This window comes from Triticum dicoccoides, chromosome 4B (assembly GCF_002162155.2).
Source record: "Triticum dicoccoides isolate Atlit2015 ecotype Zavitan chromosome 4B, WEW_v2.0, whole genome shotgun sequence".
Taxonomy (NCBI): Eukaryota; Viridiplantae; Streptophyta; class Magnoliopsida; order Poales; family Poaceae; genus Triticum; species Triticum dicoccoides.
The window spans coordinates 594916383-594942227 of record NC_041387.1 but is presented as its reverse complement, the minus strand read 5'-3'; the positions used below and the strand labels follow the sequence as shown (position 1 = coordinate 594942227).

Genomic DNA, 25845 nt, shown 5'->3' with positions numbered 1-25845 from the left:
TGTTGGTGGTGGTGGTGGTGTTGGTGTTGTTGTTGTTGTTGTTGTTGTTGTTGTTGTTGTTGTTGTTGTTGTTGTTGTTGTTGTTGTTGTTGTTGTTGTTGTTGCTGTTGTTGTCACGGGAACAACTTCCTGTGCCCTGCTACACACTAGTTGAAGTGATGGTTCAATAACCTCATCAAGTCTCCACCATCCTCCCACTCAATTCTCGAGACAAACCTTTCATCGAGAAAGGACCCGATTCAAGAAACAATCCCTATTGCTTTCAGATCTGAATTAGGAGGTATACCCAACTATTTTGGGTGTCTATGAAGATGCATTTTATCCGCTTTGGGTTCGAGCTTATCAACCTGAAACTTTTTCACATAAGCGTCGCAGCCCCAAACTTTTAAGAAACGACAACTTAGGTTTCTCCAAACCATAGTTCGGTGTCGTCTCAACGGAATTACGTGGTGCCCTATTAAAGTGAGTGAGCTTGTCTCTAATGCCTAACCCATGAACGATAGTGGTAATTTGATAAGAGATATCATGGTACGCACCATATCCAATAGGGTGCAACTATGATGTTCGGACACACCATCACAGTATGGTGTTCCAGGCGGTATTAATTGTGAAACAATTTCCACAATGTCTTAATTGTGTGCCAAAGCTCGTAACTCAGATACTCATCTCTATGATCATATCATAGACATTTTATCCTCTTGTCACAATGACCTTCAACTTCACTCTGAAATTACTTGAACCCTTCAATAATTCAGACTTGTGTTTCATCAAGTAAATATACAGTATCTACTTAAATCATCTATGAAGTAAAACATAACGATATTCACTGCATGCTTCAGCACTCATTGGACTGCACACATCAAAGTGTGTTACTTCCAACAAGTTGCTATCTTGTTCCATCTTACTGAAACCGAGGCTTTTCAGTCATCTTGCCTATGTGGTATGATTTGCATATCTCAAGTGATTAAAAATCAAGTGAGTCCAAACGATCCATCTGCATGGAGTTTCTTCATGCATATACACCAATAGACATGGTTTGCATGTCTCAAACTTTTCAAAAACGAGTGAGTCCAAAGATCCATCAACATGGAGCTTCATCATGCGTTTTACACCAATATGACTTACATGGCAGTGCCACAAGTAAGTGGTACTATCATTACTATCTTATATCCTTTTTGGCATGAAAATGTGTATAACTACTATCGAGATTCAATAAACCATTCCTTTTAGGTGCTAGACCATTTAAGGTAGTATTCAAATAAACAGAGTAACCATTATTCTCCTTAAATGAATAACCGTATTGCGACAGACATAATCCAATCATGTCTATGCTCAACGCAAACACCAATAACAATTATTTAGGTTTAACACCAATCTCGATGGTAGAGGGAGCGTGCAATGTTTGATCACATCAACCTTGGAAACACTTCCAACACGTATCGTCAGCTCACCTTTAGCTAGTCTCCGTTTATTCCGTAGCTTTTATTTCGAGTTACTAACACTTAGCAACCGAACCGGTATCTAATACCCTGGTGCTACTAGGAGTACTAGTAAAGTACACATTAACATAATGTATATCCAATATACTTCTATCGACCTTGCCAGCCTTCTTATCTACCAAGTATCTAGGGTAATTCTGCTCCAGTGGTTGTTCCCCTTATTACAGAAGCACTTAGTCTCGGGTTTGGGTTCAACCTTGGGTTTCTTCATTGGAGCAGCAACTGATTTGCCGTTTCATGAAGTCTCCCTTCTTGCCCTTGCCCTTCTTGAAACTAGTGGTTTCACCAACCATCAACAATTGATGCTCCTTCTTGATTTCTACTTTCGCGGTGTCAAACATCGTGAATACCTCAAGGATCATCTATCCCTGATATGTTATAGTTCATCACGAAGCTCTAGCAGCTTGGTAGCAATGACTTTGGAGAAACATCACTATCTCATCTGGAAGATCAACTCCCACTCGATTCAAGTGATTGTTGCACTCAGACAATCTGAGCACAATCTCAACGATTGAGCTTTTCTCCGTTAGTTTGCAGGCTAAGAAAATTGTCGGAGGTCTTATACCTCTTGACGTGGGCACGAGCCTGAAATCCCAATTTCAGCCCTCGAAACATCTCATATGTTCCGCGACATTTCGAAAAACGTCTTTGGTGCCTCAACTCTAAACCGTTTAACTGAACTATCACATAGTTATCAAAACGTGTATGTCCGATGTTCGCAACATCCACAGACGATGTTTGGGGTTCAGCACACTGAGCGGTGCATTAAGGACATAAGCTTTCTACTGTCTACATAATCGCTACTGTCAACTTTCAACTATATTTTCTCTAGGAACATATCTAAACAGTGGAACTAAAGCGCAAGCATACGACATAATTTGCAAAGTTCTTTTGACTATGTTCAGGATAATTAAGTTCATCTCATGAACTCTCACTCAGATAGACATCCCTCTAGTCATCTAAGTGATTACATGATCCGAGACAACTAGGCTGTGTCCGATCATCACGTGATACGGACTAGTCATCATCGGTGAACATCTTCATGTTGATCGTATCCTCCATACGACTCATGCTCGACCTTTCGGTCTCTTGTGTTCCGAGGCCATGTCTGTACATGCTAGGCTCGTCAAGTTAACCTAAGTGTTTCGCGTGTGTAAATCTGGCTTACACCCGTTGTATGTGAATGTAAGAATCTATCACACCCGATCATCACGTGGTGCTTCGAAACGACGAACTTTCGCAACGGTGCACAATTAGGGGGAACACTTTCTTGAAATTTCAATGAGGGATCATCTTATTTACTATCGTCGTTCTAAGCAAATAAGATGCATAAACATGATAAACATCACATGCAATCAAATAGTGACATGACATGGCCAATATCATTTTGCTCCTTTTGATCTCCATCTTCGGGGCTCCATGATCATCATCATCACCGGCATGACACCATGATCTCCATCATCATGATCTCCATCATCGTGTCACCATGAAGTTGTCTCGCCAACTTATTACTTCTACTACTATGGCTACCGGTTAGCAATAAAGTAAAGTAATTACATGGCGTTGTTCAATGACACGCAGGTCATACAATAAATAAAGACAACTCCTATGGCTCCTGCCGGTTGTCATACTCATCGACATGCAAGTTGTGATTCCTATTACAAGAACATGATCAATCTCATACATCACATATCATTCATCACATTCTTCTTGGCCATATCACATCACATAGCATACCCTGCAAAAACAAGTTAGACGTCCTCTAATTGTTGTTTGCATGTTTTACGTGGCTGCTATGGGTTTATAGCAAGAACGTTTCTTACCTACGCAAAACCACAACGTGATATGCCAATTTCTATTTACCCTTCATAAGGACCCTTTTCATCGAATCCGTTCTGACTAAAGTGGGAGAGACTGGCACCCGCTAGCCACCTTATGCACCAAGTGCATGTCAATCGGTGGAACCTGTCTCACGTAAGTGTACGTGTAAGGTCGGTCCGGGCCGCTTCATCCCACAATACCGTCGAAACAAGATTGGACTAGTAACGGTAAGCATATTGAACAAAATCAACGCCCACAACTACTTTGTGTTCTACTCATGCAAAGAATCTACGCAATAGACCTAGCTCATGATGCCACTGTTGGGGAACGTAGCAGAAATTCAAAATTTTCCTACGTGTCACCAAGATCTATCTATGGAGAAACCAACAACGAGGGGAAGGAGAGTGCATCTACATACCCTTGTAGATCACTAAGCGGAAGCATTCAAGAGAACGGGGTTGAAGGAGTCGTACTCGTCGTGATCCAAATCACCGGAGATCCTAGTGCCGAACAGACGGCACCTCCGCGTTCAACACACGTACAGCCCGGTGACGTCTCCCATGCCCTGATCCAGCAAGGTGAGAGGGAGAGGTTGAGGAAGACTCCATCCAGCAGCAGCACAATGGCGTGGTGGTGATGGAGGAGCGTGGTAGTCCAGCAGGGCTTCGCCAAGCACCGCGAGATATGAGGAGAAAGAGAGGTAGGGCTGCGCCAACAGGAGAACAAACTCATGTTTTGGCTGCTCCTATGCCTCCACTATATATAGGGGGAGAGGGGGCTGCGCCCCCACCTAGGTTTCCACCCCCTAGGGGCGGCGGCCAGCCCTAGATCCCATCTAGGGGGGCGGCCAAGGGGGGAGAGGGGGAAACTTGCCCCCAAGCAAGGTGGGGCGCCCCCTCCCCAAACCCTAGGCGCCTTGGGCCCTTGTGGGGGGGGTGCACCAGCCCACCAGGGGCTGGTCCCCTCCCACACTTGGCCCATGCTGCCCTCCGGGGATGGTGGACCCACTTGGTGGACCCCTGGGACCCTCCCGGTGGTCCCGGTACGTTACCGATAAAACCCGAAACTTTTCTGGTGACCAAAACAGGACTTCCCATATATGAATCTTTACCTCCGGACCATTCCGGAACTCCTCGTGACGTCCGGGATCTCATACGGGACTCCGAACAACATTCGGTAACCACATACAAACTTCCTTTATAACCCTAGCGTCATCGAACCTTAAGTGTGTAGACCCTACGGGTTCAGGAACCATGTAGACATGACCGAGATGTTCTCCGGTCAATAACCAACAGCGGGATCTGGATACCCATGTTGGCTCCCACATGTTCCACGATGATCTCATCGGATGAACCACGATGTCAAGGACTCAATCGATCTCGTATACAATTCCCTTTGTCTTGCGGTATTGTACTTGCCCGAGATTCGATCGTCGGTATACCGATACTTTGTTCAATCTCGTTACCGGCAAGTCTCTTTACTCGTTCCGTAACACATCATCCCGTGATCAACCCCTTGGTCACATTGTGCACATTATGATGATGTCCTACCGAGTGGGCCCATAGATACCTCTCCGTCACACGGAGTGACAAATCCCAGTCTCGATTCGTGCCAACTCAACAGACACTTTCGGAGATGCCTGTAGTGCACCTTTATAGCCACCCAGTTACGTTGTGACGTTTGGTACACCCAAAGCATTCCTACGGTATCCGGGAGTTGCACAATCTCATGGTCTAAGGAAAAGATACTTGACATTAGAAAAGCTTTAGCATACGAACTACACGATCTCTGTGCTAGGCTTAGGATTGGGTCTTGTCCATCACATCATTCTCCTAATGATGTGATCCTGTTATCAACGACATCCAATGTCCATGGTCAGGAAACCGTAACCATCTATTGATCAACGAGCTAGTCAACTAGAGGCTTACTAGGGACATGGTGTTGTTTATGTACCCACACATGTATCTGAGTTTCCTATCAATACAATTATAGAATGGGTAATAAACGATTATCATGAACACGGAAATATAATAATAATAACTAATTTATCATTGCCTCTAGGGCATATTTCCAACAGGTCCGCATCTCTTTGGCGGCATTAAGTGCCTTGTCTAGCTCGGCTGAACTAGCCTTATTCTCCTTTTCAAGGAGTACATACCGGTCGGCGGCATTTTTCAACTCCCCAACCATTTAAGCTATCTTTTCCTCGCTTCGGCGATGAGCAGCCTGTTCGGCTCTCAATTCTTCGGCTGCCTTTAGGGCAGCCGCATTGCTAGCCCAAGCTTGTTCCTTGGCCTAAGCAAGTTCCGCCCTCAGGGCCTCCACGATAGCAGCACCATCTGCAGTACAAACACATGGCATTAACATTATGCCACTCTTGCATTTTCCTATACAACATAATAAGGGAAGCAGAGCACATACCCTGGGATTCTTCCAGCCGTTTGTTCACCAGCGTGATCGGCATCAATAGATCTGATATGCCTCCTTAGTTCGGCAACTTCAACAGACTGGTCGGCTGTCGGATCCTTAGATACCTGCGCACATGTATGGCACAACCATTACTATGTGATCCCCCGTTTTCCGCCTATGGTGGGCAACCAGAGTCTCAGGGGCTACTATCCATAGGGAGCACACCTAGCGCGTGCTTCACAACCAAAACATAGTGCATTTTTAACTACATACCTCAAAGCCTTTGAGCAGGCTTGTAAATGCCTCATTCAAACCGCTGGTAGCGGATGAAATCTTCGTGAGCACCGTGCTCATTAAAGAGCAATGCTACTCCGAGAGTGCGGCTCGCTCCAGAAGGCCTGACAGTACGTCCGGCCGGACATCGAACTGTGCCGGACCCTTCTCATCGCCCCCCGTGGGAGCCAAACGCTCCGGGCTCAGGGCGACTGACGTGTTTGCTTCCGGCTTCGGGAGATTTGGACTCCTCCGTGACGACACCTCAGTGTCGCCCGCTTCATGAGGTAGAGAGGTGGGTGGGGTCTCACTCTCCATCATCTCCGGAGGAATATCCCCCGAAGACGAACTCTGTTGAGAGGAGCTGCTCGCCGGACTGCAAAAGACGAAGTCCTGGTTATGAATCTCGGAGAAACACCATACCTTTTAATTAACGATTAACTTACAGCTCGGTGGAGGGCTGGCCTGTTGGCGGGCACGACGCGGTGAGGGTGCCTGTCGTGGTAGAGCCCCCTGGTGATGCCTTCTTCCCTTGTTTGGGCATCTCCGCCTCCAAGTCTTCGGAGGCGGCCCTCTTCCTCCCGCACGGGGAGGAGGCTTTAACCTCCCCTTCCCGACTATCCTCCCCAGGGGAGGTAATGATTCCCCTGGTTTGGATGCATAGTGTGTGAAGTTCGGCTTCACCGCCCTTTCCTTCGCCTTTCCCTGAGGGGATTTTGCTGAGCACCCGGCCAAGCATCTTGGCCACGGTTGGACCAGGAGAGCCTTCAGGAAGTGGCGCCGGACACCTGATTCTCTCCGCCTTGGTGAGCCATTCCTGGCCACGGAGGGTTTTTCAGAATAATGGTTATGATAAATATAAACGAAGTGTCCGGCTTTAAGGTTACTTACTTGGGCGTCTACGCGATTGCAGCTTAGGCCCGCATCCTCGATGGTGTCCGGACACTTTACTTGTGGTCCGAAGAATAATTTGCACATCCCTTCGAGCTTCAGGCCGAAGAAGTGCTTAATAGTCCGCGGACCCTCCGGATTGAACTCCCACATCTGGAGAGGCCGACGTTTGCACGACAACATCTGTCGGATTAACATCACTTGAATTACGCTGACAAGATTTATGTCACTCTCAAGAAGCTCCCGGATGCGATTCTGCAGTACTGGTATATCACCAGCGGGCCCCCAATTTCATCCTACGTCAGTCCAAGACGCCAACTGTGACGGAGGGCCCGAGCGGAACTCGGGGGCAGCTACCCACTTTGTGCCTCTGGGGGCTGTAACATAAAACCACCTCCGCTGCCATACATCGGATACCTCCGGGAAAGAACCCTCTGGCCACGGGGCGTCGGTGTTCCTGCTTATTATGGCACCTCCGCACTCCGCACGTCGCCCCTCGATCATCTTCGGCTTCACATTGAAGGTCTTGAGCCATAAGCCGAAGTGTGGAGTGACATGGAGAAAAGCCTCGCACACAATAATGAACGACGAGATATGGAGGATGGCGTCTGGAGCCAGGTCATGAAAATCCAACCCATAGTAGAACATGAGCCCCCTCACAAAGGGGTCGAGGGTGAGGCCCAGGCCTCGGAGGAAGTGAGGGACGAACACAACGCTCTCATTGGGCTCCGGCATGGGGATAACTTGCCCTGGAGCGGGAAGCCTGTGCTGGATGTCGGTGGTCAGGTATCCGACCTCCCTAAGCTTCATAATGTCCTCCTCTTGGATCGAGGAGGCCACCCACCGGCCTTTTGCATCGGATCCGGACATGTTGGAGGATCTGGGGTGTTGGAGCTTGGGTCTTGGGTGTTAGAACTCGAGGTGCGAGAAGGAGCAAGGGAGGTGGAAAAGAGGCGTAGGCCTGGACCCCTTTATAAAAGGGATGAATATCAAGAGTCCTCCGCATGACCGCTTGAGACTTATCTAAAATACACGGAGTCATACCAACGGTCGCCGTGGGGTCACACACGCCCATATTGATGAAAGATCCCGTAATAAGAGGAACACGATCTCTGCTTTGGAAGGACGTGCCAATAAAACCGCCTCGCAACACGAGTCGAGGTGGGGCAGGAAACGCTGGTTCGTGTTGGACCAGGCCATGATGCAAGGGCACGACATACAAAGATTGCCAGCAGAAGCGATTTATGCTATGTTCCCTACAATGGTGTGTGAAGATCATCTTGCAGAACCGGACACTATTCATCGTAGCAGATCCGGACACGGTCTACGTGTTCGATAATAACCTTGGAGTATTCGGGAAGAGGAACCCGCCTTGAAATGCCGAAGACAAGACTACGCACCGGACTCATCGTCATTGAAGCCTGGTTCAGGGGCTACTGAGGGAGTCCTGGATTAGGGGGTATCCGGACAGCCAGACTATATACATCGTCCGGACTATTGGAGCGTGGAGATACAAGACTCAAGACTCCGGCCCGTGTCCGAATGGGACTCTCCTTTGCGTGGAAGACAAGCTTGGTGATCCGGATATTGTATTTCCTTCCTTGTAACCGACTCCATGTAAACCCTAGCCCTCTCCGGTGTCTATATAAACCGGAGAGGTTGGTCCTTAGAAGGCCGATCACATTTACAATCATACCATCATAGGCTAGCTTCTAGGGTTTAGCCTCTATGATCTCGTGGTAGATCTACTCTTGTACTACTCATATCTTCAATATTAATCAAGCAGGAAGTAGGGTTTTACCTCCATCGAGGGGGCCCGAACCTGGGTAAACATTGTGTCCCTTGCTTCCTGTTACCATCAGCCTAAGACGCACAGATCAGGACCCCCTACCCGAGATCCGCCGGTTTTGACACCGATAGTCGGGCCGGCCTTCGGGCTTTTGGGTTTTGCCTCGGGCCGGGCCTAGGCCTGGAAAACGTAGGTATTTGTTGGGCCGGGCCGGGCTCAGGCCTGTCCCGTAGACGACATGTTTTTTTGGCCCAGCCCGGCCCGAGATATGGCCAGGTATACTTGTCAGCCACCCTCCTCGCCGCCGTGACCCTCCTTTCTCTTCTCCTTCCGTGCTTCATGCTTGAGCCAAGCACTGCGTCCACCCCCAACTATATTTGTTGCACAATGCGGCAGAAGGACGAAGCGTTGCCTCCTCCGCCAGCCTCTTCCTCCTTGTCGTCAACAGCGGCGATGAGCACGGGAGTAGCGGCCGTGCCTAGATTCGATGAGCTGACCAAGGTGGTTTCACGGTGAGGAACGGACATCCTCAATGCCGTCCTCTGGGGCACTGCTCCGCTGCCTCCATTTCCTTGTCCGCCAGCGGTGGGAGGATACCCGGGGGAGCAGAGGAGGGGGTTGGACGAGGAGGGGGACGCCAAGGAGCACATCCGCTCGGGGCTGGTCCCGCCTCTAGAGCAGAGCGGAGGAGGTCGATGCAGGGCGCAATGGGATGGTCAAAGAGAAGAGAGCGCACGGTATCCTACAAGACAAGTCGGCTCCCAAGCTGAGGATGCAACAGCGCTGGCTCCTCCTCTCCCCACTCTGCCGCTTTCCTTTGTCGTTGCTGCCGCCACGGCCTTGCTCGCCATCGACCTTCCCAAGTACTTCTCTCCGCTGCATTCCCCTTTGAACGAGTTCTTGTCTTCAATGCTAAAGGTCAAATGGCTCTTCTCATATTGGCCTGTAAGCTATTCGATGACATGCTTGTGTCATAACGAGTTCTTTTTCTTCTGTTTGTTCTTCCTGCTCCTAAGTATTAGCCCTCTCGTTGATCTTGCCTGATTTTCTGTCGGTCTTGCATTTGAAGCTCAATTGACTGGCCTTTCCTTTGCTTATCTATTACTGTTTAATGAAATGTTTGTTCCCTGACGAGTTCTTTCTTGTGGAATTCATGGGATATTGTTTACTGTGAACTGCAACTTTCTTTTGTTGGTGGAGTTCCTCGAGCATTGCTTAACTTGAATGATATACTACTCAGCAGGGTGGCCTGAGAGCAACAGGGTTAGAGCTCCAAACGGCTCTTGGTTGCGATAGGAGGAGATGCAGTGGAGGGTGAGGAGGCCAACGGCAGGGTGATGGAGCAGCCTGACAAGGAGTGCAAGCAGCATGAGGTTTTGCACATTCTCTTTCCGTGTTCTGCTTCTGCCTTTTTTCTTCATCTCATCATTGACCAATTCATTGTTTATGTGTGTATCTATTCTCTCCCTTTTTATTCTCATCAACTGATGTGTGTACAGGGTAAGCTTATTCTTCTCTCTAGAATTCATGGATGAATTAATGGTCTTTGTTATATGGTTTATTAAGTCCACCTCAAGGAACAAAGTTTGCACCCTTTGACTGATTTTATTGGAAATCTTACAGAAAATATTATGATGTGATATGCCTGCTTCCACATGGCCATTGTTGGTCCAAGTACTGTATTGTTTCATGTCCTTTGTTGTAGTTTGTAGCTTAGATTTTTAAGACTGGGCACTATAGTGTTCTCTGTTATGGCTGATTGATGTTGTTGGCGACCTTGAGATCAGATTAATTCCTGCAGTCAATAGTTCCAGTATAGAGTATATGTGCAATGAAGTAATGCGGTGAGCACTATATGGTAGTGGAAAGTTTCTCTTGAATTTTGTGCAACATTCAAATTATCATCCAGAAAATGTGTATGTTCTTTCTTTTTTTTGAACGTGGACGACAGTGGGAGAGGCTCCCACTGACTTTGTATTTACTCACAAAAGAATTTACATCATTACATGTGGGGGGGTTTGCAGGGCTCCCCCTCGGCCCTCTATGTAAGTAAGATACTACTGCTTACAAGTTTTGTATGTAAGAGTCTAGGAAGGGGCGAAGCTCTTCTTTACAATTGTGAACAAGGAGACCCAACAGATGCTTGAATCTAACAAGCCATGCAACAAAAGAGTGTGGCACTCCTTTGAAGAATTCATTGTTTCTCTCCTTCCCGATACTACACGCGACAAGCAAGAAAATGTCCATGAACAGTGGTTGCCTCCATTGTGTTTTACCTTCATGCAACAGAGAAATCCTATTGCCATCATTCGGCCACCTCAGACCCACCCTGTCCCAGCAGCGCTGGCTAAAGGGGCACGAGAAGAATAGATGCTCAACCGTTTCCTCGGGAGGGTCTTGGCAAAGCATGCATGCATAGTTGTTGTCTACAACAGCATAATGCCTACGTTTCAACATGTTTCTGGTATTCAGGCGGTCAACCATCAACAACCAGCCAAACATTTTGAATTTGATGGGACTCTTGGCCTTCCAAAGCCACCGAAAGGCATCATTGGCGATCGTCTCACTGAAACAATGATTGTAGTAGATTTTGGCCGAAAACTTTCCTCCTATGGTGCAAACCCAAAGATCAGCAGCACCCCTCTCTGGTATGACATGCATGGATCCCTGCTGAATCTCTCTGACTTCCTCTCTCGCTTGAGTAGAGAGTGGTAGATGAAAAAGCATAGCTAGGTCCGATGCTTCCAGAGCATCACAAACAGACACATCCTCATTTTTGGAGAATGAAAAGGATCTGGGATAAATCTCGGATAGCGGAGCTTCCTGGTCATGCTCAAACCACACATCTTTCCAGAACAGGATTGAGGCACCATCACAAACTATGGCTTTTGAGATTCCACGAAACACATCATTGAGTTGAATGATGTCACACCACCAGAAAGATCCAATCGGATCAGCTGCATGCGGTATCGTACCGATGTAATATGTGTCCCATATCAAAGTCACCCATGGGACATCATGACGATTGTAAAATTTATAGAGATGTTTGAGGAGAAGGGCCACATTTTGAGTTTTGAGGTCAATCACCCCAAGACCACCTTTGCATTTTGGCCTACATACCAGCTCCCACGCGGCCAAAGAATTATTCTTGACCCCTGCCTCCGTGTTTTTGGCCCATAGACAGTATCTACGCAACTTGTCAATGTGGTCAATCACTTTTGGGTGCAGCTTAAACGTGCACATAGCATAGATCATCATGGAGGTGATGGTGGAGTTCACCAGAGTCAGTTTGGCACCGACAGAGAGCAAGGACAAGGATGTGGACAATTTCCTCTCAATCCCACATACTAACGGCATGAGCTCAAGCAGCGTTGGTTTTGTTGTTCCCATGGGAAGTCCCAGGTATGTAAATGGGAGTGATCCGACAGTGCAACCAAAAATTGGGCCAGGATAGAAGCATGCTGCAAGTCAAGATTGATGGGAATCAACGTTGACTTATGAAATTTTATTTTAAGACCAACAGAATCTGCACAATCCATGAGGATGGACTTCATACGAGCGGCTTGAATGGGGCAAGCAGACATGATCAGGATTGTGTCATCTGCGTATTGAACCACCGGGTAGTCTCCCCTCTGATTGAATGGAAAAGGTAGCTCAAGTAAACCTTGGCCGTAAGCATCATTAATCGCCACTTGGAGGAGATCGGCAGCCAGAACAAAGATGAGAGCTGACAAAGGATCCCCCTGCCTCACTCCACATTTGCACAAAAAATTTCTGCCTAGGACTCCGTTCAAAATAACCTAAGAAACTCCAGAGGCAAAAATTGATTTCATCCATCCAAGCCATTTATCATCAAAACCCATATGCTTCATGATCTGCAGCATCGGATCATATTCTATTGTGTCAAAGGCTTTAGCAAAATCAAGTTTGAGGAGCAAAATCTCTCTTGAGGATGCTTGGCACTGATGGATGTACTCAAAGGACCATGCAAGATAGTCCTGAATGGTTCTTCATTTGAGGAAACCATATTGATTCCTATGGATGATTTTAAGAATGATTTTCTGCAGACGGTTGGCAAGGATTTTGGTGATGATTTTCAGACAGCAGTTGAGCAGAGTTATGGGTCTGTAATTGTTAGCTGTCTCAGGAGAGGGAACTTTCGGTATTAGGGTAATATAGCCCTCACTAATGCTGGTGATGTCAAGGTTGCCGTCGTGAAAGTCATGGCACATTTTGAAGATATCTTCCTTGATAATGGGCCAGCAATTTTTGAGGAAACAACCATTGAAACCATCAGGACCTGGGGCCCTGTCGCTAGGCATCTATTTGATCACAGCGTCGATCCCTTCGTTAGAAAAGGGGGCCGACAGCATCTCTAAACCCTCCACCCTTCTGATTATACGGTTGAGGTCAAAACACATGTTAGTTGTTTTAGAAACTCCCAAGCATTCTTTATATGTGTTGAACAACACACCTTCTTTGCCAACATGATCAGTGACCTCAACCTCGCCCTCTCGCAGACTAGCAATGGAGTTGTGTCTATATCTTTCAGTTGCGAGTGATTGAAACAATTTAGTGTTCTCATCCGCAAATCTAAAGTATCTGACAGTGCATCTTTTCCTCCAATAATCATTCTGATACTTGAGGAGACAGTTAAGATGTTGCTTCAGGATACGCCTAAAATTTGCTTCTTGGACAAACAAAACCCTCTTGTCTTCCAGAGCATCAAGGTTTGCTAGGGCATCATTGTTGTTCTGGATCAAAATTTTCAGGTTGGAAATACCTCTCCTCCATCGTTTGAGATCATAACAGAGTGTCTTGAGCTTCTTGCAGACAATTGCTGCTGAGTTAGGTGCATGGCAAGGTTTACTCCAGGACCAGGCAACAACATCAGAAAAGCCAGTGTGGTTGATCCAGAAATTTTCAAACCGGAACATAGATGATTTAGGGATTTTGGACTCAATTGAGAGCACACACGGAATATGATCAGACACAGGTTTCCCCAGAGGCAGAACCATTGTGTTGGGTAAAGAGGTGGTCCAGTTTGAGGAAGAAAAGAACCATCGAGCTGCTCCAGAAGCGGGTCATCTTGCATATTACTCCACGTGAAAGCCCTACCATTAACTGGGATTTCCATTAAGGATTGCGCTCGTATAAGCTCATTGAATAACAACATATCAGTAGCATCGCCTCCTGGCCTGTTTCTGTTATCAATGGACCGTATAAAGTTAAAATCGCCCAAAATCATCCAATTCTCAGAGATGTCCTCAGGAGCAATACCACATCGATCGCCCACCTGCTGGAGTTCCTGAATGGATGTCGGGGGAGGGCACGTCGCGGCTGGGGCTGAAGCTTGCACAGGAGCTGCTGCCATGGAGATAGCACTAACAGTCGGAACGACCCTGGCCTTCACCCTCGAACGGCTCTGCTTGACATCAGTGATGTGGGTGACCTTGAAACCATCATATTTGTTCGAGCGAGAACTCCTCCGGACTGCAGTGGTGTCAAGAGGAGCCTTGACAGCATGAGGTGCAGCAACATTGAACGGAGAGGGAGACGCCAGCAGCTAAAGAGCAGTGCCATTTGGTGGGGCAGGCAGATCATCCTGGATTTCATTGTGAGGTGGCACCATTGGAACTGAAACATCAATCTTCTGCAACTGAAACATAGGCTCATCTTCCACATGGGCAACAACAGTTAGAGTAACTGAAGATGCCGGGAATAAATGCATAGGCGTAAGGCATACACCCATCCAGAACTGAGAGCAGAATATGTTGGACATGTAGTCAGGTTCAGGCTTCAAATGCAGCAGCCAAAAAACAGAAGTTGCCTCAAGTTGTTGCTGAATAAGTTTGAAGGGATTGAGAGGAAACATAGTATTGTCAGCTTAACCATTTGCGGTGGCTCGTGTGTAGATGTGTTTGAGCATAGAGCCCATCCACAGAAGCAACTCATAATCCATAGCAATGGTGACATTGACGGACGTACCTCCAGCCCGGACAAAAGCAGTTCTAGCAGTAGGATTTCTAGTAATAAAGCTATTCGCCAGACTCTCCACAGCAGCAACCTCATTTTCAGAGGACCAAACGTCAGAAAGGTTATCATGCACATTATCTTCAGGGTTCACACCATCCATCAGAGAAGGGCCATCGTACTAAAAGAAGGATCTAAAACTGAAACCAGTGTACAGTGAGGGTGTCACTGGCCAGGCTCTCCAACCGTTTTCCTGAAGCTGTTCTTGAGCAGGAGCAGGTCCATTCCAGGCAGCTTCATTTTGAACTTGTTTGGCAGCCATCTCATCCAGGTGAGCCTGCTGCATGACAGTGTAAAACGGAAGCTCATATGGGTGTGGCGAAGCATTGAGCAGAGGTGGTGGCTCCTCAGTTCCTACCAGGCCTGGAATGGTGTTGCGCCAATTGAGCACATACACGGGGACGGACCAAGAACGACCCAAACCTGGCAGCAAACCAACTCTGGTGACAAGCAGACTGTGAGGGACCTCAGCTACGTCCTTAATGAGGCATTTGACAAGAACCCTGGCCTTGTTTTGCCCATGACGAGGCCAAACCAGAAGTTTACCAAAATTGGAGACAGCCTTGTGCACATATGCTCAGTCTAATAGTCCATAGGAAAGGCCAGCAGCATAACCCAAACCTCATACTCAAACGCATGCATACGCATGTTGGGGCCTTCATCATGCGGAATCAAAGTAAAGAAGGAATCATCTGTCAGAGCATGAGGACCCTCTCTAATCGCCTCATCTCTGCTTTCCATATCAGAGAAGACTACGCACCCAATGCCCAGCGGATAAACGGAATCATCAAGCAGCTCATATTCCAGATCAACAGTGATGATGCGGCAGACCTCAGCAAGCCAAAACTCCTTCTAATGATCAGGTACTGGGGGGTCAATGGTGAAGATAGCATACCTATCATGGTTGCGCGAAGGTTAGTCGACCACCATGACATGGCGCTGCACGCGATGTGCAGGGCCTCTGTCGAACGGCGATCCATCGGGAGCAAAGGCGAAGGGGCGCACCGCAAAGTTTTCCATGGACGTCGCCGAGGAAGCGATGCAGATTGGAAGTAGAGCGGCCGGCGAGAAGGAGCAAACTGTGGTTTTTTGCGGATGGAGGGATAGCAGGGTTGGCAAACTCGAGGAGGACGTCGCCACGCCCGATTGGGGGTTTTGGCAGGTGGACTTGACTACACCTGTACAAGGGAGGTGTATCGTCGAGCAATGAGAGAGAGCCACGTCCGATGGGTGCGGGATCTTTTGCTTTCGAATCCAAACAAGGTGCGTTTTCTTTCTCAATAGGTACATATGCAAATTTATCTTTTTGTTGGTAGTTTGTTTCTTCTCGCAGCACCCCGAGCACATATGTGAGGCTATGGGAGTCCTTTTTCGTGTCATGAACTGATGATGAGAGGAATATGACAGACCGACCAATTGTACAGCATGAACACAATCGTTGGTACGTTTTGAAGTTTTGGTATATTAATTATTTGGTCCTGCACACCCTAATTAGGATTGATATTGCATTTTTTTGTTCACCTTTAGATATACATTTTTTGCTTGGCATGCTGTATTTTCTTGAAGTAAACACTTTATTAGCTCTTTTATAGCTAAAAATGCATGCTTGGAATATATAGTTGATAATCTGATGCTCTAGTATTTAGTTTGCAGTGCGATGTTCCGTGGTTCCGGATCGGGCGCTCCTCGTTGTCGTGAAGAGCATGAGTGGCTGGGTCTTCATGGTGGGGTGGAGCTGCATGGGAGGGAAGGTTGTTGACGGCAGGGGGAAGGAGGAGGCCAACGAGGAGGGCAAACAATAGGGTAAGGGGCACAGCGAGCCCAGCAGAGGGAAAAAGCAGGGCGAGCGACGCCAGCAGGAGGAAGGAACAGGGCGAGGCCTCACGCATCTGCATGGTCAGTAGAGACGAAGTTCTTTTGGATTAATGCTTCTTCCTGATGAGTTCCTACCCTTTTATGTCGCAGGCTGTACGATCTCCGCAGGTTGCTGCTTGTTTGTTCTGCCAGTGGGTTTGCTCACTTCCTTTTCTATTTAGCTACTGCATTCTTTTCTTTCCTATGTGTTGTCATGGACATTAGTTTAGATTGTGTTAATATTCAGGATTTGGCACAAAGTTGCATTCTATTTTGGCTCATGCTTGCCGCTTGCGTGATTGAACATCTGGTGTTTTGTCTGATTAACCATTTGTGTGTAGTAGTATTCAGTTTATCCTTGATCATGTGTGTATGTAGTATTGATGTTGTTTTAATTGATATAAATTTTTTCATGTATTGCAGCTATTTGACTTTGACCAACCACATAGTCAACAAGGAACATTAGGAGTAAATTACAATTTGCCATCTGGAAAGTGTTTCCTATGCAAAATTGGTTAGCATTATCTCTAGATACACCGTTTACTATTGAGTAGATAATTTACATGTCGCCGTGGACTGAAGGTGATGATATATACTTATATGCCCATTCACAACTGCTATTATTTAACATGTTTCCTTTATACCCCAAAGGTGTGCATGTATGTTTTGTTCCTTACATACATCCATAAATATGACAGACATTAAAGTAGATGTTTTGGTTATGTAGAACTGTGTGAGTTTGCTGAGCATGGATGACATCTTCTGCTATCCAGTAAGCTTGGGAGGTATGTTAGTGCTCTAGCTGAAATGTAAATTCTATCGAAAAACATGACAAACCAAGCTTTTTGTATGAATTTAAGTATTTGATTGATGCCCTTAATACTGCTTTGCTTTCATCTTTGGCAGGGTTTACCTAGGAAGGATTAGGAGCAGAAAAAGGAGCTTCTGGCAAATGAGATCATACGAAGACTTGAAAAAAGTTTTTTCCTTGTCTTCTAGATTTACATAGTCCTCAAGGGTGTCCTTCTATGTCGAGATTCTAAAAATATTTCGAGTTATTTCATTTTGACTACTTCATGCTTGAACTTGAAATTGCTGGCTAAGCAGTCCTTAAAATTTTAAGGGTGCATGTGTAAATCTGTAGTAATTGGCAGTGCAAACATGATCAGCCTATTGATTATGCAGTACTTAATATGATGTTTATCTGGTTTACTTATTGTATTTTATGCGCATAGTAGAGCACCATACATCACTAACCAGGTAAAAATGTTACATCAGGGGGCTTTCATGAGCTAATTGCACAATTCTTTAAGCTATTCTCTGACGTTAGTGACCTTGTTTCAGCTTTGTAGGTTGCAGTGTCATGTGATGATTCCAAAGGATATCAAGCTTTAAATTGGGATCATTTGCAAAGCGGAAACATAGAGAATCGACATCTGAAGGTAAATAAATTGCTCAATATGTTTCTGTTGTGAGTCATGTTTCTTCTTTCTAATGCTAGGATAAAGTTTGATTTTCTCTGTACTATTCCAACTTGGTTCTATCTCTATCTTCAAAAACTTTATGTACCATTTTAATTCAAGTTTGATTACTATTAGATCTTGGTGATGTGCATTGAATATGAAAATAGGGCCAGATACTGCCATGGCATATATCCTATTGAGTTTTCAGGGGTCTTTAATGCTCACTATTGATCTCTTTTGTTCAGGGAAGGAACATGCCGCATATAACGGCCAAACAAGGAAGGGACATGAGGCTGTAATATCATTTTTGTTCCCATTTCTTTTAGGAAGTCGCAGCTAGGAGTGGTGGGTGGAAATATAACTGCCAGTTAGCACTTTTATGTTTTTCTGAAAGAACGTGAGCTAGCGTTAGTTTCGTTTCCTGGTTCCTAATCGGTATGTACAGTTACCACACAATCATGATCACCAATGTTTACAACTGTCTGAACCGTGTGATTCAAAGCGGAACCCATATGATTGCCACCGATGCATGTAATGCGTGACCTGCAGTATATCTCAAATTTGAATGTGACATGTCCTGTATGTATATGTCAACGTAAGATTTTTGTGAACCTCTACGTTATCTGAGTTTTCATTACTTTTTTGCTTGCTTCGATCCTTCAAATTTTGTGGTTGTTAGCAATACCAACTTTGCTATCTTCACAAAGTAACTATAGTAGTGACCTCTTTTATTTGTCTATGTAACAATCATGTGCATAAATAGTTAAAAAATGGTGTCCAAATGTTGCATTTTTAGCTGATTCTTACCGTGCACCTAAATGATTTCTAAAACTTAAAAGATGTTAAAAAAACCAACCATTTCAAAACACTCGGGTTTGAAGGACCCTGCGCCATTTGGCTCTATGTTACCCAGATAAGATAAAAAATATGCATGGTTAAGCATATATTTTTAAAGATAAATTATCTTTCTTTTTTCATCTTAAAGGGTTTGAATTAGTACCTTGCTAAAACCTACTTCTACTAATGAAGTCAAATATTTTTAAAACACTTCGGGTTTGACACCCTTGCCCAAACATGATGTTATTGAAAAATGTAAATATTTTCAATGCGCACATCGTTTCAAATGGTCTATTTGTACGTGCTTGCCCAGGCATATATTTTGTTTTAAATAGGACTCTATACTATTAAGTTATATGTGTATATTCATGTCATTGTACACAACAATCCATCGTGTTTCCTATTAGAGGGGATTAAGCCATGGATTTTTTTTTCATCGCGGGCATGGCTTTAGCGTGCCTATGCACCATTTGGCACAACGGGTCCACTAGTTGGGTATATCAATGTCTTTCTCTTCAACTCATCGGCGACACACCATGAGTAAAGTTTGCATCCTCTAGTTTTTGAAATAATCTCACAGCCAGGGTAACATTGTTGATGGAGCGGCCAAGAATCGGTCAAGTCCAGAAGAAGCCAGTGACCACGACCTGAGGATCAAATCATCGTGTGCTCACTTCAGTCATGCCTAATTCAAATCAACTTCATGTGTGCATTAGATCGACTTAATTAGAAGCATTGAATATCATTTTTACTCTGCTGGTGCATCTGTTTAAAAATCTCACAATAAGGTAGCCGCTTCCTCATGGCGGGGTTATAACTTTGTTAAAAAAATAACCTTGTTTACATTATGTGAAATATCTGAACATGTCGTGGTCCAAGTAAATATGAACCAAGCTCCAATACATTAGTAATGATGTTCTGCTGTAGCAATGGTAATGGTGTAGTTACCGACCTTTTAGATAAACATTCATCATGCATTAATGTTGTTACACAATTGTGCATATTATTGTTAACATAGTGTCATCAGTGCAGTTAATAAGTTGTCGGTCTTACAGTTACCGCTACAACACTGATATGGTTAAATGGATATTCAGGTTAACCATCATAGCAATGGTGTAGTTCATATAGCCGTTTAGGTAAAAGAAATAGTTACCACCATAGTATCTTCAAGTTGTAATTACTATAATAATCCTGATGTAGTTAATCAATTGTACATGTTGTCTTTGTCGTTGTGCGACACCTATATGTAGTTAATCTAATTTTGAAGACCATCACCATTCATGAAATACTGAATGTAAATGGATAGGATATAGTATTAGTTACTGAGTAAACAACGCCAAATACCCCAAACATATGCCAAAACCACGTACTTTAACATATTTTTTTCCTTTTCTGATATGATCGCAAAAAAATCGAATTTATTTCCTAACATTTTAGACAATTGTTTTACAAATTTCTTGAATTATTTCTTTGTTCATAGAAAACTGATTTTCTAAGCTTTTAAACACTGCAAGGGCTTATGCATTGGTTAATAAAAGCAATCCTCTCTTATATATTCTACATCATTTAGAGAAGTCAATAAAACATGATATGCAATGGATCTTCTCGTGTTATCTCCAGTATCTAATGTTACGGGATCCTCATATATGGGGCTTGTAAATAGAAGAAGATATCTCGTACAGTGGAGATGAATGTCTTATCTTTCTTACTAAGACATCATCTCTTAGCTAGGAGAAAAGACAAATCTCTTATTCCTTTTTTCATTTCTCTCCCTTCCCTCTCCCCGGTTATGCGATGAGATACCGCTAAGATGGCATCATCGTACATGCGGTAAATTGAATTGTTTGTTTGGCTTTTAGTTCCTGCAGTTTTATGATTTAAGGTGGAATAGATAACTCTTCGAGATTGCAAAGTAAAACCTTTTGTGAAAAGAAATGTTTAAAGACACGGTTGCGACCAACTCAACGTAATGACTTTCAGTGTCCCTTCCACAATGTTCTCCTAAATCTATCAGCAAGGCAAATTTATGAGCCGGTAGAAATTACAGCTGGTTCCCATGAAGAAGGGTTTATGTTGCTCCATAGATGTCAATGAGCCGAAAGGATGCTGAAATTAAACCAAATCCACGGATGATTAGGTCAAGTTTAGCAATTAGAATTTGAGAAGTTTAGCCAGTAGAAATTACAACTGGCTCCCATTACGGATACAACAATTGCTATGGCAATGCTAAGGCATGTACATATACATGTACAAACAGTTAGGACATGCATTTTCTATCAGTTAGGGTCTCTTATTTATTTATTTATTTATTTTATCTTTCATACATGGATATTTTACGTGTAGTTATTTAATACATTTAGTTATGTTTTTCTCACAGCATTTACGTTAAACAAAGGATTAGTTGGAATCCAATTCGAACAGACAAGTACTAATTCTGCTTATGTATCTGTAACTTTTATTAACAACTAAAAACACTAAGGCGGTCACTGCATCAGATAAACATTTCTAAGTTCTAACAGGCTATGAACAAGTAGGTGTAGCTAATGTTATAGCCCTACTGGTACCCACAATAAGAATTCACAAAAATAAGTGCCGTATGTATAACTTAACTATCCTCCTTTGACCTATCAGAAACTACAATTAGAAGTCACTACATCATACAGTGGAAAACAAGAGCAAGCTACAAGCTTTCACGGATTCACCTACCAACCTTCATGAGCTGCTGAAGCTTCAAGTAGGCAAATCCATCCTGGTAATGCCACCACAATAATCTCCTCCTCCCACCAGCATCTGGCGGTACTGTTGGTTCAAACAATACCAAAATGTCTCACCAAGTGCTTTCTTACAGCTCTTCTTGAGCACAATTCACTCAGCAAATCTTGTGCCTCCCTTACCAATCCCTCGCTAGCTAAGCCTCTAATAAGTATAGTGTAGGTTGATTCGTTGGGCATGCACCCACTCGACACCATGTAGGCAAAAAAATCAATGGCACGATCAGTTTCCCATCTTTTGCAAAGTGAAGAAATGACAGCATTGTAAAGCACTGCATCAGACCTTACTGTGGCATCTTGGATACTGTCAAACATCTGAATAACCTTGTCGGTACTACCTTCTCTAGACAGAGCAGATGCCATTGATGAATAAATTATTGTATTTGGGGTGATCCCTTTGTTGATCATAACATTTAACAGCTCCAATGCTTCCTCCGTCTTACCAGCTTTACCAAGTCCATCAATCACTGTACTGTAGCTAATAAGGTCAGGACTGCATCCATTCACTAACATCTGCTTAAGAAGTTCAATTGCCTGCTCCACCAATCCCTTTTTGCACAGGAAATTGATGAGCGTGTTGAATGTAACAGGATTCGGAAGACAGCCTTGTTGAATCATATGAGAGATCAGCTCCTCAGCATCTACCCACCGTTCGGCTCTGCACAAACCTTTCAACACAATAGTATAGCTTATGGTATTTGGCTTGCATCCACAGGTTGACATGTTTTTTAAAAGCATGACAGCTTCGTCAATAAGCCCTTCTTTGCAAAAGCCATTAATTACTGTAGTGTATGTGATAACATCTGGTATGCAACCATACTCCAACATCTGCTCAAGAAGTTCAATTACCCTGTCGACCAACCCGTTTTGGCAAAAGAAATCGACAAGTATATTGAATGTCACGTCATCGAGGGGGCAATCCTTCTGAAACATCTCAGCGAGCAAGTCCTCAGCTTCCTCCCACCGCTCAGCACTGCATAGGCCCTTCAACACAGTGTTGTAGCAAACAACATTGGGCTTGAGACCATAAGAAGGCATCCTGCTCAAAATATCGTTTGCAACCTCATGATGCCCGTCCTTGCAAATCCCGTCGATAATGGTCGCATACATCCTTAAGTCCGGTGTGCACCCATGCTCTGGCATCTGCGAAAGGGTCTCATGCACTTGCTCATACAACCCGTTCCTGCACAAATAAGCAATGAGGGTATTGAAAGTGGCAATATTGGGCGGGCAATCCACCCTAACCATCTCGTCCATGAGCTCCTCCACGTCCTCCCATCTCTTGGCCATGCACAGGCCCTTGAGCACCGCGTTGTAGCTAACAATGTCCGGCTTACAGCCAAAGGATGGCAGCTTCCTCAGCAACTCCACCCCCTCGTCCACGCACCCTTGCTCACAGATGGCGCTGACGACCAGGTTGCAGTTGCCGGAGTCCAGCGTGCAGCCCCTGGCATGCAGCGCCTCGAGAGCCCTCACGGCGCTCCTGAACCCGCCGCCCCTGCACGCGGCCTCCAGGATGACGTGGCACATGGGCGGGGTGGCCGCGCAGCCCCTGAGGGACATTTCGTCGAGCACCGTGAGCGCGTCGGCGATCCGTCCCCGCGCGCAGAGGCCGCGCAGGATGGGGAAGTAGGTGTAGGCGTTGGGCGGGACCGGGACGGCGGCCGCGAGGCGGCGCGCGGCGGCGAGCTGGCCGGCGCGGCAGTACCCGGCGACCATGGCGTTGTATGCGACGACGCCGGCGGCATCGCCGGCCGTGTCGAGGGCGCGTGCGGCGTCGGCGGTGCGGCCGGCGGCGCAGAGGGAGCGGATGAGCGCGGACAGGCGGCCGCTCCCGCCAGTGTCGAGGGAGACCGTGGCCGCGGCCGCGGCGGGTTTGGGCTTGGCTGCAGGCTTGGAGCCTGGGGCCGGGAGGGTGGGAGGCGGGAGCGTGGAGGTGAGCATCTGCGAGTTGGGCGGAGCGACGATGGCCAGGCGTGGAGGACAAGCTGTGGCGAAAGCGAGCGCGTCGTGGAGGCCACTGGATAGCGGACGTTGCGTTGCCATTGCCTCGCCGAGCTAAACTAGATAGACATTTTTTAGACATTGGATGGAGCAGTGGAGGAGAAGCAGCGGTTTGGCTCGCGATAGCTACACCGAGATCCATGCCAAACTTATTTTCCACATACTGCCTGTCTCAAAAAAAGTCGGCATAAGCGAGTCGTGCATTTAAATAATGCAAATCATGGATTTCTAATAGCAAAACCATTTGATATTTTAATCTGGTGTATATTTATATGTTTTTTCAGATTACATGTTTAAATAATTTTCTAACGAAATTTTACACCTATGTGAGAAATTTTACACATATGGAATTAGTTTTTAGAAATTTATGAAACACTAGCAAAAGGGCCCGTGCGTTGCAACGGAAGAAAAATAATCATAATCTTCGATGGCGATGACCACATTTTGTTCACATCTCATCGCATGATTTTGAAAATTTGTTCACAAGTGAAAGAATTTTTTCCTTTTTTTAAATTTATTCACAAATTGAAGCAATGTTCAAATTTTTGAAAAAAATATCATGGTTGTAAAAAAACTTGGTAATTCAAAGATGTATTCTGAATTTCAAGAGACATTTAAAAAAACATATTATAATATTCCGATCCACCATGGCAATTAATTCTTCGAAATTCACGTGGGTATATAGTCACAAAGACTTAGAAGCATTAATTTTTAACTACATACTCCCTCCGTTCCGATTTGAACTAAAATCACGACGAGTAAATCAGAATGGAGGGAGTACCTTCTATCATTCTTCAACATTTTTACAAATTTGGGAACATTTTTCCAAACTGTGAACACTTTTTAGTGGTTACAAACATTTTTAAAAATAATTGTGAACATTTTTTTATATTGCGAACGGTTTTCAAGTGTTTTCTTTTGAATCAACAGACAATTCTAGAAGAGACGAACATTTTTTCAAAATTGGTGGATTCTTTTTGAAATTCACAAACTTTTTTGAAATGCGTGAACATTTTCAGAATGAGCAAACATTTTATGAATCAATAAACTCTTTTCTAATTCACGAAAATTTTTAGGACATTTGTTAAAATGCATGAACATTTTTTGAGTTAGGAAACTTTTTTTAATAAACAAACTTTCTTTCAAAATCATGGACTATTTTCGATTTTACAAACATTTTTTTTCAAAACTGCCAACATTTTTTTTGAATATCTCAACATTTTAGAAAAATAAGCATTTTTTGAATTCACAAACATTTTATATTTTCTTGAACATTTTATTTCAAAATTCTCAGTTTTTCTAAATTTCAAATGTTTTTGAATTTCCAAATAATTTAAAGTAGAAGAAAGAAAAAACGGAACAGAATAATAAAATTAAAATTTTATTTTAAAAACATTTATTTATAAATTCTCAGTTTTCTAAATTTCAAATGTTTTTTGAATTTCCAAATTATTTAAAGTAGATTAAAACAAAAACGCAACAGAAAAATAGAAATGAAAAATGAAACTAAGAAAACAGATGCCCGCACATGGGCCTAGTATAGTAGGTCTCTATGTTTGGACGGCCCAGGCGGGTTCCCTGCAGAACGTTTTTTTGTCTTTTATAGGTGGCATTGGTGGGTAATATTTTGTAACTTTGTGGGCAATTTTAATGACATACCGCCAGCAATAGCCCCATTATTATTAGGGGTAGAGGGGTAGATAAGTCAATTTTTTCAATAAATAAATAATGTTCCTTTTTGAAACTAAATGGTTTTTAATAATTGTTTAAAATGTTAATATTTTTAATAATAGTTTTTAAAAATGTTGATGTTTCTAAAAAATGTCCTCAAAAGTTTCAAACATACACACTCAACAATAATATATATTTTTCATTTTTTTAAACCGCATAAAGAAACCAAACAGATAAATTGCTTGCTACAAGGCCCGGCCTAGTGAGGAGCGCGCTGTGAAGCCTCAACCCCAAATTTGTCGTCCCTTCTGACCTGCTTTGCATCTACACCCTTCGTTTGTCTCAAGAAAAATCTACACCCTTCATTCTCTTTTAATAAAGCGTTTTAGCCAGTCGTTTTGAACTGTTTTGGGCATGTCTGAAATGTGTGAAACGTCTTATAAAAGGAACAGAGGGAGTATGCAACAAAGGAAGCTCCTATTTGGCGACCAGTGCGCCGGAACTCGCGCAAACAAGCAACCGACCAATAG

General features: G+C 44.5%; 1 protein-coding gene across 1 annotated transcript; it reads right to left on the bottom strand.

Annotated features, from left to right (window-relative positions):
• Nucleotides 1-20819: 20819 nt before the first annotated feature.
• LOC119291658 (pentatricopeptide repeat-containing protein At1g09900-like) lies at nt 20820-23706 on the bottom strand. Its single transcript, XM_037570460.1, has 2 exons — nt 21580-23706; nt 20820-20975 (listed from the first exon to the last, which is right to left on the bottom strand). Exon 1 carries the CDS (start codon nt 23684-23686, stop codon nt 21677-21679), a length of 2010 nt encoding a protein of 669 aa, XP_037426357.1. The 5' UTR covers nt 23687-23706; the 3' UTR covers nt 20820-20975; nt 21580-21676.
• Nucleotides 23707-25845: the final 2139 nt, after the last annotated feature.

Excerpts from the sequence above, each read along its gene's own strand:
- LOC119291658 (XM_037570460.1), bottom strand. The coding sequence starts at position 23,686 with ATGGCAACGCAACGTCCGCTATCCAGTGGCCTCCACGACGCGCTCGCT.